At 40.0% G+C, this 14,971-nt stretch overlaps 3 protein-coding genes across 4 annotated transcripts; 1 reads left to right on the top strand and 2 right to left on the bottom strand.

The window, feature by feature from the left end:
• Positions 1–217: 217 nt before the first annotated feature.
• LOC127364708 (DET1- and DDB1-associated protein 1) lies at positions 218–3,612 on the bottom strand. The gene is made up of 5 exons (XM_051402514.1): positions 3,278–3,612; positions 2,888–2,968; positions 2,681–2,732; positions 2,329–2,390; positions 218–2,218 (listed from the first exon to the last, which is right to left on the bottom strand). The coding sequence occupies exons 1-5, from the start codon at positions 3,284–3,286 to the stop codon at positions 2,114–2,116; spliced, it is 309 nt and encodes a 102-aa protein (XP_051258474.1). The 5' UTR covers positions 3,287–3,612; the 3' UTR covers positions 218–2,113.
• Positions 3,613–4,272: 660 nt separating this feature from the next.
• On the bottom strand, positions 4,273–5,697 carry mrpl34 (mitochondrial ribosomal protein L34). The gene is made up of 2 exons (XM_051402502.1): positions 5,564–5,697; positions 4,273–4,989 (listed from the first exon to the last, which is right to left on the bottom strand). The coding sequence occupies exons 1-2, from the start codon at positions 5,617–5,619 to the stop codon at positions 4,671–4,673; spliced, it is 375 nt and encodes a 124-aa protein (XP_051258462.1). The 5' UTR covers positions 5,620–5,697; the 3' UTR covers positions 4,273–4,670.
• Positions 5,698–7,784: 2,087 nt separating this feature from the next.
• On the top strand, positions 7,785–14,793 carry LOC127366915 (protein ABHD8-like). Of its 2 annotated transcripts, none has more exons than XM_051406358.1 (5): positions 7,785–8,173; positions 10,804–11,636; positions 11,783–11,953; positions 12,138–12,354; positions 12,469–14,793. In XM_051406358.1, the coding sequence occupies exons 2-5, from the start codon at positions 10,813–10,815 to the stop codon at positions 12,679–12,681; spliced, it is 1,425 nt and encodes a 474-aa protein (XP_051262318.1). In that variant the 5' UTR covers positions 7,785–8,173; positions 10,804–10,812; the 3' UTR covers positions 12,682–14,793. The 2 variants fall into 2 exon arrangements, with proteins under 2 accessions (XP_051262318.1, XP_051262307.1); XM_051406347.1 differs by lacking the exon at positions 7,785–8,173 and adding an exon at positions 8,805–10,348.
• The last annotated feature ends 178 nt before the right edge of the window (positions 14,794–14,971 follow it).

The raw sequence follows: 14,971 nt of genomic DNA, 5'->3' as shown, positions 1-14,971 counted from the left end.
TGTTAACAGTAAATATACATATAACTGTATGGAAACAGGACATGTATGTTAACTTAATTTTTAAGGAAAGTAGTAAGACTTAAATTCAGAACAGGACATATATACTCTATCAAGGATATCTTAGCTAGAAGATAATTTCCAATTCAATGTCATTACTATTGCCCAATACACATCTCCACTATTAGGATCTCAAATAAATACTTTACGAAGGAGAGGATGTTCCTCAGTGTTGCTGTTTACTATGAGTTACAGCCTTTACTGTATGTCATAGTGTATTCTATACAAGAACAAGATCTAAAATTGACAACAATACATTTATACAGTAAACTCAAAGCAAAGCATGAAACAAAAAACACATTCCAAACTTAATCCAATGATGTAATACAAGCCATATGACAAATGTAGAATTAGCACTCTTCTATGAAGAGTTGGGAAACTAAAACACTGCATTTCTCTGGTTTAAACTCATACAGAGGGAACTTACAGTCAGTGTGTATCCTACTTGTTTTGACTTACATAAATCAGCCTAGCTGAACATATACTCCGTAACCTTTCAACAGCAATCTGTAACAAAAAGTTACAAATGTACATTAAACTCAACTGTCTTTTGTGCCAAACATTATTGAAAATGTGGAAAACACAATTTGCAGCAGATTTATCTTAACAGATACGCAAAGTGATGTTTTGAAAGGTGCAAATAAAATAAAATAAAATGCTTTCCTTTGTTTTGACCAAACTCTGACCTATATCCCTCCAACACGGGAGAACTAATTGGCTAATCAACATGAAATCACATTATGGCTGACTTGGGGAGAAAAAACAAGAGTGAGTCAGTGTCTTGTTGCCTGATAAAGTGGGTTCAGAAGGGTCAGAAAAATCACAATATACATACTGTACAAATATACAAGACTTGTGGAGCATTATGATGAGCGTCACTGACTTCAAGAGCAACAAACACAGACTGTTTATTTAGCCCTGCTGCTAAAAGCTTGTAGATCCAAACATACGTTCCCTCATTATGATTCAAATGATCAACCTATTTAAGCAAATGTCAATGGCACATTTATAACAAGGATGGATAGCAGTCCTTATGAGTAGCCTACACATCTGTACAGCTAAACACCTGCAGTAATCACCCATATTCCATAAAATATTGTGCTAACCTTGCAATTAGAGATACAAGCGCTGCTTATAAAGTGGTGATCTTAAACTACTGAGCATCAAACTTGGCTACAAAATCTGCAGGTCACACTGTAAAAAAAGAGTTTGCATTCTAGTGTGACTGTGTTGGCTTGAATGTGTTCTTATTGAAAAGACATGCTAATATATATTTAACTCAACAGTGGTTCAACAATGTAAACCAAGGGGGCACTCTAAGACACAGTGAAAACACACTCACTTCCATTTAAGGCAATAAATCATTATTCATCGGGTGAAAACATTTCTTTCAGAACTCAATTTTTCCACAACAGTCCATAGCAAACCCTGAATGGATAATTAAACCTAAGCAACGAACAGAGTGCAGTTTTATTTTCAGTTACTGTAATGACAGTAGTCACATAAATGATGAGCTAAAATAAAATTTTAAGGGTCACTGTCATTACATATTTCAAAACTAAAAATTCCTAATGGAGTAGGAGCCACAAAAGATGACATCTCACTTATATAGACTAAACCAAAATCGTGCATATCTCAGAAATGGTATGAATAACTTCTGTAAACCCTTAAATAGCAGCAGAGGAGCAATGACTTCACTCCCTGCATATTTAAAAGAAAACCAGAGGGGTTGAGGAATAAGGAGGTAGATGTATGTTATTTTCAAACTACAAATACTCTGAGGCAGAGGTCTCTTAGAAGTAAAGAAAATACTGGGAGAAAGTAGTAAATAAACTGAGGGAAAGAAGTTTTTGGTTAAAGAAGAAATCTGAAGTCAACTGCAAACATTAAGACCAATGTTTTTTGGGATTAATGTCATGCGACTGTGGTCTGAAATGTATCACCCCTTGTGTGCTTCAGTGTCAAGGCCTGGGTTTGCAAACATATATCCTGCATCTGTGTATGCATTGTTTGTACAGGTCAGTCTCTGCTGGGTGTGCATCAACAGCACAGCAATTTATGAATCCTCGTTCAGCTCCCGACTGTCTGTTCTAGCAATTTTCCGTGGAGGCGCCGTGTTCTCCCCCTCTGGTTGATCCTGCTCTCGCTTTTTGGCTGCATTCTGATGAGGTAAGAAAGAAACACATTTAACAAACCGTGTACCACAAAACAGAGGAGCACCAACTGTCTCCTCTATGACATTAACTTTCTTTTAAAAAAAAAAACTTTTACCTTTTTGTCCCACTGTTGATGAAGATATCGCAGTAGGATGTTTGTCTTCTCTGTGACGATTACTGAGGAGAGACAGGACAGACACTGATTATATCATGAGACACACAAAGAATGCAGTTGAAATCAGCTGTTCCCAATGAGCATTCATTTAATAAACAGGTTGAGTGATAACTATACTGTCATTCAGGAAGTGAAGGTGATATTGGATAAACCAATGCTGTGACCAATACTAGGCAAACAAATGTTGTGTGTTTGGGGTAAGCCATTTTCCTCAGATAGAACTACAATATTTCATCAGTTTTGAGAGAACGTGAGCTGCTCTGTAAACATTTTTAAAATCTAACGCACTTACTTTGCTCTGATGGATATTCCCGGGTTGGAAGATACACAGATGGTCGACGGTTCTAAAACAAGAAAACAAGATCAATGTCAGTCTACAAGTTGGCTAGAATGACACCAGGAAACAAGCTAGTTAGTACTAGTATGTGACAACATGTCACCATTAACTAACAACAGGCTTTTATATCTTAGTATTTTGACAACAAATAAGATGACTTACTGATGCTTTACATACAGAGTCTGCATGGAACCTGCTGAAGTTATTTTTGTTGTAGACAGGTAGTCCCTTCAAGAAGTCTCCCTGTGAACACAACAGAAAGTATGAACAGAAACACTTCTCCGTGCCTGCAGTTGCCTTGAGCGGAAAGTCCCCGGTGGCAAGGCCAACAACAACAGCCATTACTAACGCTAGGTAGCAGAGAACAACTCACCCCGCTTACATTCAACTAGATAACGAGGCAGCAACGTTAACGTGCTACTAACAGAGTATTTACACTGCGTCCTATCTGCCACCACGTAAGCAACACATCTATCTAAAACGATAATAACCAATTATTTAAACAAACCCCTATACCTAAACAATTAAGCAAAAACATAGTTGTGAACCTACCTTCTCCATTTCTGTCCGAGTCCCGTTCTTCTTCCTGAGCACAGAGAGAGTGAAAACGAGCAGATGCTACTGCTTTAGCTAGCTAGCCACTAAGCCTTGTTGTCTTTGTCGTAGCCAAGATACCGGGTTGTTTACCCGTTCGACAGCTTCTTACGGTTGCTACAAAAATCAACTACGTATGGTTTTGATATGATCGCATCCCGCCACTTCAAATCAGTGGGAAATTCCGCCCATGTAAAGGTAATTACACAAAAACTGAAATTGAACGTCCTTCTGAAGCTAACTTGCTACTAGTTCACAACTCCATTTTTGTTGTTCGTCTGTTTTAGGGGCGGTTACCTTTGGAGATTCAACGCACCTCATTGGTTGAACTTAGACGAGAGACAAAAAGCAATGCGCTGATTGGCTACAGAGTGATTATGTAACAGACCAATCTCCCAATACAAGGTGGGTTGTGGCATGAAAACAACACAAGTACTTTCTACAGTACGTCCTCCTCCGTTCACACTAACTCATTTATTCACGCAGCTCTCTGTTGTTGCTACTGTTCGCAGAGTTGAAGCGTTTGTGACTGTAAAAACACTGATTTTATTAAAGTAAAACTATGACTAAATGTAATTCATAATCAGGTTGTTCATTATATTCAGTATTAATTAAAATACCGTGACGGTGAGAATCCAAGAGAATGCTACTTATGTAAAATATTTACATTATTAATGTGTTAATTAATGCCACCATCTTCTTGACTTAAGTACTTTCTGCTCTTGTTTGACAAATTCTTCTTCTTGGCTTGTAAATAAAAGGCTACTAATTGAACTCGGGATCACACTGATTGATGTAAAACCCAATAAACCCTTCCCTGCACTCTCTGGGGGTAAGCCTTTCCTAGTAGATGGCAGCGAACTTCTAGGGTCCAAAACTTCATCTTTTGAGGCAACAAAGAACAAACCCTTTGTCAGCAAACTATCTGGGAAGCACAAATGTAAACATGTAAATTCTGCAGGAATTGTTTTTATTTCAGTCAACCATAGTTTGTGTTTTCATTTAAAGATGACACCGATTATTAAAGACACATTTTGTCTTTGAACCAAATGAATTTCACTCAAGGAAAAAAGAAAATAATACAATAATCAATATTTAGTGAAAACATTATGGATCAAACATAACTTGGTAAAACTACCAGGCTTCTTTTTGCCTGAGGCAAATGCAGCATGTCTGTCGAAAGGTCAGTTTTAAATCTCCCACCCATTATTAATGCAGAGGAAATGCCAAACCCAACCCACACCCAGTCTCACCAGTTAACCCAATACACAAGTTCTTTGCTGCGCACTACCAGCATTTTGGATCCAATGTCTGCTTCCTGAAAGTCGTGCAAGCTTTCCAATAGGAATCTTCAGTGTGAGAGTGATTTTCGTCCCTTAAACATGCGCCGCAAAAGCACCTCGATGCCGCCTCGTGAGCTGATCCTCTTGATCCAGCCGTGGGTCCTCTTGCGTTTGATGTTCTTGGGCTGATACTCACAGCCTCTTTTCCGTGTCCGGACCTGCTGGTATTGCCACGGAAGCTGCTGAAACACTCCTGAACCTTCAGCTTGTGAAGAAAGCGGCCCACATCTGGAAATCTGAGGTCCTGCAGCTGCTCTTGGCACAATCCAGTTGCTGAATAATCTAAGGTGAGAGGTGCCTGTTACAGCGAGGTTCCTTGCAGGGATGCTGTTTAAAGATAAAAGATTATTAGAACATTTTATTATCTAATCTCAAGATTATGCCACAATAACGCTGGGATTACACTCAATATCTAATACATTGATGGTGCTGCTACTTGTTTGGAGTCACCGATGTATGCATCTCATTTCTTGATTTCCACTACCAACACATTATGACATTTTGTGTAGTCATGAATCACAACATACAGAGTAGATCTGGCTTTATTGTAAACATGTTGAAGGTGGTGTGGTCTGCAACTCTCAGTTACTTTTCAATCTGCTGCAAATGAGGCTACAACATATCCCATAATGCATTAGTAATACTGTAACTACTACAGCAAACACCGTCTACAGAGGTACATCAGCACGGTCGTTCATATATTATGTTGATATGAACTGTGGTTTGGTTAGGTATCATTAAGCTCTCTCTACATCAGCCATTATCTAACAAAACAGAGCTTCCTTCATTAACTAGCCACGTTGCTAAGGTACTGCTAAGCTAGCCTGCCAATGTTACCATCGTAACCAAACACTGCTGACTTTGCCGTTTGTCTGGCTTGAAAACACCTGACCTCTGTTACCTGGTGAAATGTGTTATTCCACGCAGTCGGGAAAAAGACGACAGTATAATGTTCATTTTTAGATATTTAAATAGTTAACTTAGACATGCGAACGGTGAATGTCACAGGTCTGCCAGCTTCCGTCCCAATATGGAGCCAAATGATTGGCTCAGACCTTTCAGCCAATGGAAAGGCTTGTTGCTGAGAAGACATACTTTATGCCCTGAGTAGCGCTTTTCAGGTTAAACTCTCCAGCGGTTGAACGACCGACAGCACCGTGTTTGACCAGTGAAACGCTTCAGTGGCGAGCATAATGGATCTACATGTGAGGGTCATGGTTTGAGGTTGGTGTCTGCCAGACGGGAGACACCAAACAAAGCAGCCTTGTTGTACGCTGCCTAAGAGGTTTTACTCAGGGTTTAAAGAATCACTCATTTTACAGCGTTTCCCCATTCACAGTAACATTTAAGGGTTTTAACTGCTTAAGCATATGTTTTGAAACACTGTTACGATTTTCATTCACATACAACTCTAATTCGGGTTTTCTATTTTCATTATTATATCTTATATTTATTTTATTTTGTTATTTAATGTGAAATTTCTCATTACTTATGTCTGTAGCTGCTGTTATATGTGAATTTCCCCAGTGTGGGATCAAAAAAGTCTATCTTATCTTTTTGCAACACTGTAACGATTTTCAATACATTACTGTAGGTGCAGTCATCATAAATCAGTGCAGCACAACCCCTCATTTAAACTGCAATGGCTCTCACTCAGATATGTCAAATATTGAATACATTTATTAATCAGCACCATTACTCAGTGACGTATCCAGACATTTTGGACTGGGGTAGCCCAAGTGGGGCACTAAATTATGCAGGGGTGGCATTAAGTACTCACACACCCACACACACGCATCAGGATAGTATTAATTTACCATCTCTCATTTAGCCTATACTCTCATAACTAACAGTACAGTAGCTTACAGTTTTCCTGTGCTTAACATTTACACTGGAAAAGACAAATAGACTTACCAATCAAAACACAACATATATAAGGTGGTGTTTTGTTTCCATTTTTTAAGCCTGCTGAAGGGTATCCATCAGAACTCATGTCATACAAACACCAGTTTCTACAAAAATGTTTTTCCAATGTGTACCAAGTGCAAACCAGTACCAGATTAAATAGCATTATGATTTACAGCACATGTCTAAATACTACAAATTAGGGTAATTTAGGACTGTAGAAATAAATGAAAAACAATAATCATTCCCTCACCTCAGTGGCCATTAAAACACTCCTCATAATAACATACTGTGGAAAAAACCTTTTTGAATGACATCACCAGCCATTTCATGCCCCTGCTGTCCTCAGAAATATTGGAAAGGTTATGTTTGGACACATTATTTTTTTTTGTTGAGTTTTATGTTGATTAGGAGAAATGAGCACATCACTGGGTATATTTAAAATATGTGTGGGCTAATTTGAATTCTATATAGCAGTGATGAGATTGTAGCTATATGAAAGGATGAGGCATGAGACAATATAGTGTTTAAAGTAGGCTAATGATTGTAATTCCATTGTGTCAAAGCAACTGAGAACATTTATACTGTAGAAGTTTCATTTGAGTGTTGTTTGGCCCTTAACAAGGAGGCTTGTTAATTAGCCTAATTGATTTGTAACCATATTATTAAAACACCAATGCTGTGCCATGCATTAACATAAAGAAGTAATTGTTATTTACATCGGCTGCAAAACAATAACAGAAAGTACACAACACAGCTGTTGGCTCTCCGCCCGATAACCGTCACAGGCTGTTCGGTGACAGGCACCGGACTGTCCCAGTAGGACCAATTTGTTGATGGGAGTTTAAGGGTAACAGAGAGAGACAGCACATCTCAACCCAACTGCTTAAAACTTAAAGGTATTTTTTTTTTTGATTTTTTACCTTCAGTGATGCAACAACTGCAATAACACGTTTCCAGGTGTCAGTTTATGAGGATGCAGTTCAGGTGATATAGGTTCGGGGTTTGAAATGGGATCACACACGCAGGCCTAATTATGGCCATGTGTTAGATAATTCGGATAATTAGCTGACTTTTAAAATAATTCTCCCTGACCGCACGGACGCGCACGCACGCGTTTTGCTTTTCTGTCAGCCTTGGCAACAAGGAAACAAGATGCTCCCATTGGCCTCCTCTCAGTGCTGCGCGGTCCTATTCGCCCTCCTCACTGCCACTCAGGAGCGAAAATGCCCGAAGACTGCTGAGGCTGCTGCGGATACAAGGGCAGCAGCAGGGCTGGGTAGGGTCTGGTCTGAGTGCGCAGTGGATGCCGAGGGAGAAAAAAACAAAAAAAACATTGCTGTTTGTCATCGTAATGGGTGTCTTGTTGAAATGCAATTGGCACACTTTTATGGATGCATGCTTTATCATCAATTCAAGCCCCACCGTGCTCTGTGATTTCAGTCTAACGAGGCTAATAAGAAGCTTTCATTATTTTGCAGCATCCCAAGCGTAGACAAATTGTTGCACCTAATGCAACGTTTTCCTCAGTTCAGCTTCGTCGGCCCTTGACTGTCATCTGTTGGTGCAGATTTCTAATCACCCTTAATCGTCAGTAATTCTGCAGGTAAGGAATCGATTTTTATTGCATCGTCTTGTCTAATTAGCTCATCTCATGTTTATTGTGCAGCACATAGTCATCAGCATCAATCAGCTGCACGATGACTGCATGCATTTGTCCTATGACAGCGCAAGAATAATAGATTAATCAATCATTTACGCATAGCAATTATGGCCTTCCACACTAGACTGTCACGGATTTTTAATCTATTTATTTCTGATGCAACGCTATTAATTAAGCCTATGTATTACGTTGTAAATATGCCCTTCACTGTGCATTTGTATTATTGTGAAACATGATGCTTGACGATTCACGTCAAATGATTGTCATATGGAGCCTACTATTGCGGTTTATGACTTTGTATTTTGCATTAATAGGCAAAGAACAAACCGCTAAGCTATGGAACATTTGTGCATTAGGCCTTTTTAACCGACATTAGGTTAAAATGGTCTAAAATACATGCAGTTAATGTGCAGATATCATGTCCGACTGCGTCAGAGTACTGTACCGTGTTGTTGTGGAAATAGAGTAGCACACTGTGTACCAAATGTGTGTTACTGTAAGACTTGGCAGACATATCAACCTATATATTCTGCAATGCAGACAAAAAAATAACATGGCTGAGTAACCTCCAGCCTGTTTCTACTTCTCCTCAGCCATATTCAAATCTTCAAATCCTGAACGATGGATAGTAGATCAGGAGGAGAATCCCCGATTTAAATGATGCTGTTGCATCGGTGCTGATGCTGTGAAGGATGGGTTAATAAGGTGTGGGGTAGCATCTCTATGCCAGGTCATCCAAATTGTTAAACAAGGTCAGTTGACGTCCTACCATGCTGTCAACATCTTCACGTCCTCATGAGTGACGACCTCTCAGGACTTTCCTTCGTGGACACTTTTACCTCATCGTGTACACTTGTAGCTCTAATGTGGTGTGACTGGTTGGTTCAGAATAAAACAACAGAGTTGCTTCAAAACTGAAGAACCATAACAGAAGCTCACTGCAGCATTAAAGACAGCAGAGCTGCAGATTAGACTGTCTGTTTATTGTGTCGACATTCCATTTTAATGTTTATGCAAGACAGGCCTCTCAGTCAACATTCACTTGGCTTCTGGGTGTAACTGGATAGCAATTGATGCGCTGACCTTCAGACCATCCTGCCACTAACAACAACAACAACACACTTGTACACATGAACTCTTCTGTGCAGACGCAGACATGCACTACTGTAGGTAAACCAGCTTCTCCTCACTGTGGTGCCAGACCTCTGGAGCATTGTGCATTAACAGAGCTATTGTTAAAGCCTTAACCTTATTGACTTACAAATGCAATGTTTATTATGAATTTATTACAGTGATAGTGATAGAATAAGAATCTGCATCTGAATTAGAAATAATGATATATTACTTTAATCTGGAGAAAATATTTACTAACAAAAATATGAAGCATGATATCGAAAATCAATAAAAAAAGGAATCCCCACTAGTCAGTTATGTGTATACAGTATATGTATGTGTAGTTGATTTTCCATTTTTCATTCATCATCATTAGCAACATCTCAAGATGCAGAGCTCTTATGCATTCGTATCACATATATCTATTAAGCAGGAGGTATGAAACACTACCATGATCTAAACTACGTGTTACATGATATGCCATGTGCAGTAATGTTAAATCTGCCTTGTAGGCAGTAATGTGCACCCTGCCTGCACCCTCTGTTTCACAGTTTCTGTAACCAGGAAACAGTAAGTCTTACCATGTAGATATGACTCTTCCCACTCTGTTTCCTAGAGATAACCAGCTTGTGTTTGTAGGAAAAATGAGGACTAATGATTCTGTATTTGCATATTTTAGCTTTAGGACCTGGGCAGGGACACATAGATAGTTTTTTCTCTCATCTCCAATGGAAACAGTTTAGCTTGAAACACTGCTATCATACTGTTATGAGACATACAGCTTTCAGGCATGTACATAGTCATGCCCTATGAGTGGAATCTATTTATATATATATCCTGATTCTGACCATGTGAAAAGGAGGGGTTATTAATAGCAGACGTCTAGGTTGGTGTGAATGCTCAGTCCTCATTGACATTGAAACTGTAGTAGAGCACCAGTATTGTTTTTATGTTGTCTGTTTGTGAACTTGGAACCCCTGAATGTTAAGCTGCTTGGTCAACCAGGTGAGTGTGTTAGAAGAGCTTTACAAAGGCTGCTGGAGCTGCACTTCCACTGGCTGTGGTATTTTCAATTAGCATAACGGCTTGGAGCCTGTTAAACTAAAAAGCATCTTTGCTCTTGGTGTGTTTCATTTCACTCGACAATGGCTGTGGTGTGATGACAGGATAAAGAAAACCATTGCATTGTAACTGCGTTGCTAGGAAACACCTTGAGTCCAGTTTTATAGGAACCAAGACCCAATTTTGTCCTGTCGAGCTGTTGACATATGCAAACACTGCAACAGGAAATAAACCTGGAACCATCTATAATGTGTATGTGAAAAGCTAGTCATAGAAACCACCCCTATGTTCATACATTATCTATGTTTCCTTTTTAACCTATGTAATATGTTTTTTTTGTTATATTTCGAATTAAGCAGCTGAGTGATTATCTGTTTTGTGTGATGTTGTTTATGCAGGGAAGCACCATGCTGACCAGTATCACTGAAGGTATACTGTGCTGCCTGACTGGGAAGGCTGCCAGTCTGGTCTTACCCCTTGAGTCATCAGAACCCTCTGATGGTTTTGAGTTTGTGGAGGTGAAACCTGGGAGAGTCCTGCGAGTGCGACACATCATCCCAGAGCGTCAGCCTGTAGTAACGGAAGAGCAACTTGCAGGCAAGGAAAAGACGGACAGCGACTATAATGATGACAGTTGTCCTGAGGATCTGAATAATGAGAGCAATACAGGCAGCAGTGTCCACTGCAAGAGGAAGATCACCGTCTACCGCAATGGCCAGCTGGTGATTGAGAATCTCGGTGATGTTTTGCACTCTGAGATCCTGCAGTGTCAGGATGGGGATCTGGAGCCTTGTAGCACTGTAGAAGTGGAGCTGGCTGACTACAAAGAAATGCCCTCTTCTCCAGACCCCAACCCCATTTCTCCTCCAGGTCCTTCACCCCTTGGGGAACAGAAACCTGCTCCACCTCCTCGCCGCCGCCGCCGCAAGCCCAAGCGCACGGTTCTAATTGACTCAAAGAGGGTGATCTCAAGCTGCAAAGGGACGCATTCGGACGTAGCGCTGTTTTTCGTGCATGGTGTGGGAGGTTCTCTGGACATTTGGAGCAGCCAGCTCGACTTCTTCTCTCGACTAGGCTATGAGGTCATTGCGCCCGACCTGGCGGGGCATGGCGCCAGCACTGCCCCACAGATTGCAGCAGCGTATACTTTTTATGCCCTTGCAGAGGACCTTCGTGCCATCTTTAAGAGATATGCTCGTAAACGCAACATTCTCATTGGCCACTCATATGGGTGAGGATTTGTGAGATGCTTTTGTTATAAATCATTCACTGTTGGAAGTGTCTCTGAAGCAGTTTTACAGCTGATCAAAGTTCCTTTTCTAGGAGTGATTAACACACCGTTAACATGCTGTATCCATCTCATTATATCTCTTCCAGAGTGTCATTTTGCACCTTCCTGGCCCACGAATATCCTGATCTGGTCCATAAGGTGGTGATGATCAATGGAGGGGGTCCCACAGCTCTGGAGCCCAGCCTATGCTCCATCTTCCAGCTACCATCTTGTGTCCTGCACTGTCTGTCACCCTGTCTGGCCTGGAGCTTCCTCAAGTAAGATCTGCATTTGTGTGGGGCCTAAATTGACACTAGGGACAGTGACGCACTACAGTAACCTCTCACCTTTGAGTAAACAGCATGGCTTGTTGATGTCAAAACATTTGAAAGATGGTAACCTTAAAACTTTAAAAAAAACTAATAAATACTGATGTAACACCTCCCTTTTTCTAACCTATAGAGCTGGATTTGCCCGTCAGGGTGCCAAAGAAAAGCAGTTGTTGAAGCAGGGCAATGCCTTCAACGTGTCTCCGTTTGTCCTGCGAGCCATGATGAGTGGTCAGTACTGGCCTGAGGGGGACGAGGTCTACCATGCCGAGCTCACTGTGCCCATCCTTTTGGTTCATGGCATGTGTGACAAGTTTGTGCCCATGGATGAGGACCAGCGCATGGCAGAGGTATAGTACACATGTGAATGAGTGATGATTTATTATTTGATATTTAATGTGAAATGTTACGTTTGTGCTGTAGTGTTATAATGTTCTGCATTCATTTTTTGGCTCCCTTTCTAGATCCTCCTATTTGCATTCCTAAAAGTCATTGAGGAGGGAAGTCACATGGTCATGATGGAGTGTCCTGACACCGTCAACACCCTCCTCCACGAGTTCTTTCTATGGGAGCCTGACATGTCCAAAAAAGACAGCAGTAAGACAGACACAGAGAAGACTGTCGCTCTCAGTGACACTCTGCACACACTGAAAATCAATAAGCCTATGGACAAATAACCAACAAGGAGTATAGTTTTATCACAGAACCAAGCAGAGGGCCTTTTTTGGCATGTGTTCTTCAAGGCTGCTCCCAGGCTGAGAGCTGTTATAAACAGGGCCACATCTTAAGGATGCGGATGGCCACTGGTGCTCAAAGATAAAGCAGGACTTAGGCATGGTGCCAACAAGAGGACGATGGAATTGACATAAAGATGAGAGGAATGGATGCAAATACACAGTCAGTTTCTGCTTCGCTTTTTGATACCAGTTTGTGCTCCATTGCGTCATGTTCGCACCGACACCTGGAGATCAAAAGGACTATGCCCATTCGTGATTTGTGTATGAAATGTTTCGGGTGAAGAACTGACTACTGCAAGATGCAAGAAGCATAAAATCCATGAAATGGTGTGTGAATATCCTCACCTTAATCTTAAATATTCTGTAAAATACTGCAGAGCTTCTGTTCTACCTTTACAAAATGGTCTTACATATGCTTTCAGTTGGAAACTGGCAAAGTGATATGTAGTGAATTGAAGAATTACACAGCTGATTTGCCAGTATGATGGTGAAGTACAGCTTATAATAAAACTCAAGTGTTGATAATAATAGTTTATTATCAAATACTGTCTGGGTGGCAGTGGGAAATGGGTTAAAAACATTACATATATACCGATGCAAATGTAATTAATAATTGCACCACATAAATTACATTATGCCACACATAATGTGAAAAACACAAAAATTAATCACTTGCAATCCAGCCACCTATTAACCACATCCATACAATATGCAGTGTACACCATCTCAAACATGAAGACTCACAATCACAGCTTTCCTCAACACAATTGGCTCATCTGTTTCCAAATTACAGCAATTTAGTTTCGATATATTGAACTCTAATATAAATCTAAATCCAAAAAGCTATGTGTGTCTATGTTAAGCACAATGTAACCAATTCATAGTTGCATGAAAATTAACTAATATTCAGTGAGAGATGTTTCTGAACTGGTTGCAAAAACAGATGTATACAAACATGCCAAAAGGTTGTCCTCCTTTATTCTAGCAGCCTTTTCTTCAATAGTATATAATATCCTAAGGATACAAAGTACCGAGGCCCTGCATGACTTCAGAATATGAGAAGGTGTGAGGGTTGTTTCAGACAGTTGCAATATATTCTCATATTGAAAAGGTCCCAGTGCACTCCTCTCTAATCAAATAAGTGTTCCTTGTATGTGATTTAAGTATTATTTTGCCTTTATTCTGAAATAACAGCAACTGCCATAACAAATTGTGGTTGTATTGACCGCTTTAAGCTGTTGTGTCTATAAGCTGATAAATGCAAAACAAGAGTATGTGTCCCTTACTACTCTCCAGTCCACCCTATTTATCTAATATTGTCTGAGAGAATGAGCTAAACATTATGCTCACTGAAAGACGTGAATTCATGGGTGCTGCTTTGTCTCATAGTGGGACAGTAAAGTGCGAGTAAAAGCACAGTCAAATATACTCCCTGACAGTGCTCATCTGCTGACTGGATAGTTTATACTGTTTTGAGTGGCAGAAGGTGTAAATTGGTGGATTTGAGTGTCCAAAGCTTGTCCAAAACATGAGTCAGCCAAAGGAGAAAGTCCCCTAAAAAGAGGAATTTGTACTGACCATGCTGGTCTGTTATATGTGCATTTGACAGAATGCGGATGCAACATGACTGATCTTATGCAACTGGAACAAAATAGAGAGAAATAGAGAGGAAATGAACTGACCTGGCACTGACACCTCAAAAACATTATATATTCTCTATGGACTTTCCAAAAACCAACAAGTGCTGCTGATGCAATGTACTGTATGTCTCCTTTGGTGTAAAAGGTCAGTAAAACTGTATGGACTACAGGGTGCACATGTACTTCCTCTTATGCTAAAAGTGTGCATATACAAATTGTCAGTGCTCATATGTGCTATATCTTTTTGTGGTTAACAAAATGTGTTAATGTTATTGTTGCATTTATTCATGGGAATCATAATATATGCACTGCCTGAATGTAGATGCATATAACATTATATAGCCTATCAAATGGTTTCAGTGTATGAACGTGCCTTTCCTGGCATGAAATAAAATTCACAGTCTACAGGTGATTTTGCTTGTTTGTTTTTGCTTGCAGTAATGTAGTCTATGTTTGTCAGTGAGTAACAGTTTTACCATCGTGTCAGAATAGATACAAGTTTTGAAGATGACACTAAACTACTTTACACAAAAAATGTAAGGCATTTTTAGAAAAAATGTAGGTTGACATTATTTATTCACTGTGATTAT

This window comes from Dicentrarchus labrax, unplaced genomic scaffold, assembly GCF_905237075.1.
Source record: "Dicentrarchus labrax unplaced genomic scaffold, dlabrax2021, whole genome shotgun sequence".
Classification (NCBI taxonomy): Eukaryota; Metazoa; Chordata; class Actinopteri; family Moronidae; genus Dicentrarchus; species Dicentrarchus labrax.
This window is presented reverse-complemented; position numbering and strand designations above follow the sequence as displayed.

Coding starts and splice junctions, on each gene's coding strand:
- LOC127364708 (XM_051402514.1), bottom strand. Junction 2,733..2,887: donor ACTCTGTATGTAAAGCATCA/GTAAGTCATCTT, acceptor TTCTTGTTTTAG/AACCGTCGACCATCTGTGTA. Junction 2,219..2,328: donor ATCAACAGTGGGACAAAAAG/GTAAAAGTTTTT, acceptor TTACCTCATCAG/AATGCAGCCAAAAAGCGAGA.
- mrpl34 (XM_051402502.1), bottom strand. CDS start 5,619: ATGAACATTATACTGTCGTCTTTTTCCCGACTGCGTGGAATAACACAT. Junction 4,990..5,563: donor GGAATAACACATTTCACCAG/GTAACAGAGGTC, acceptor ATCTTTAAACAG/CATCCCTGCAAGGAACCTCG.
- LOC127366915 (XM_051406347.1), top strand. CDS start 10,325: ATGTTAAGCTGCTTGGTCAACCAG. Junction 11,637..11,782: donor CTCATTGGCCACTCATATGG/GTGAGGATTTGT, acceptor TATCTCTTCCAG/AGTGTCATTTTGCACCTTCC. Junction 12,355..12,468: donor AGGACCAGCGCATGGCAGAG/GTATAGTACACA, acceptor CTCCCTTTCTAG/ATCCTCCTATTTGCATTCCT.